A 571-nucleotide genomic window follows, 5' to 3' on the forward strand; every position below is an offset into this window, starting at 1 on the left:
TGTGACAGACTGATGGAGCACAATGTCACTGCTCCCTCCTCAGGGTGACGCAATGTCTTTGGATGCTCTAAACGCTCTTGATGACCTGTTGCCAAAAGATGAACCGAAACCTGAACTCCCCAAACTCAAGCCTGAGGACATCGTCACGGTAGGAGCACAAACAGCCACAGACACAGAGTTCACAGATTTTGGTGGCAGAGAGAGAACCTCCCGCTGCAGTAATATTTCCTCCTCTTTTCCTTTTTACAGGAGGACAAACACAAGAAAGAGAAGGGTGTGCTTGTAGGAGAGAGGGAGGACACGATTCCTCCAGAGTACAGGTTTGATAAGGACAAACTAGAAAAACTTCCTGCTCCTAAACCAGAGGTGAGACGAGGACAAATTTGCTAAAGGCCCTTAAAGTGTCTCATTCAAATGCAGTTATAACAGGATATTTCACTCTTTGTCCCTCCTCCTGCAGCCCACCATGGGCACTAATGATGCTTTGGACATTTTGTCTGGAGACTTCCTGACCTCCTCTTCAGCTCCTGCGGTCCAGGCTCCTGTTGTTACCCCCTCTGCTCCTCCTGCA

At 48.7% G+C, this 571-nt stretch overlaps 1 protein-coding gene across 1 annotated transcript; it reads left to right on the plus strand.

The window, feature by feature from the left end:
• Window positions 1-22: 22 nt before the first annotated feature.
• Window positions 23-568, plus strand: LOC121940791 (calpastatin-like; the record flags this gene model as incomplete). Its single annotated transcript, XM_042483483.1, has 3 exons — window positions 23-148; window positions 250-366; window positions 461-568. Coding segments are annotated over exons 1-3 (351 nt in total), but the record flags the coding sequence as incomplete, so codon positions are not given.
• Window positions 569-571: the final 3 nt, after the last annotated feature.

Source organism: Plectropomus leopardus, unplaced genomic scaffold, assembly GCF_008729295.1.
Source record: "Plectropomus leopardus isolate mb unplaced genomic scaffold, YSFRI_Pleo_2.0 unplaced_scaffold94191, whole genome shotgun sequence".
NCBI classification, from domain to species: domain Eukaryota; kingdom Metazoa; phylum Chordata; class Actinopteri; order Perciformes; family Serranidae; genus Plectropomus; species Plectropomus leopardus.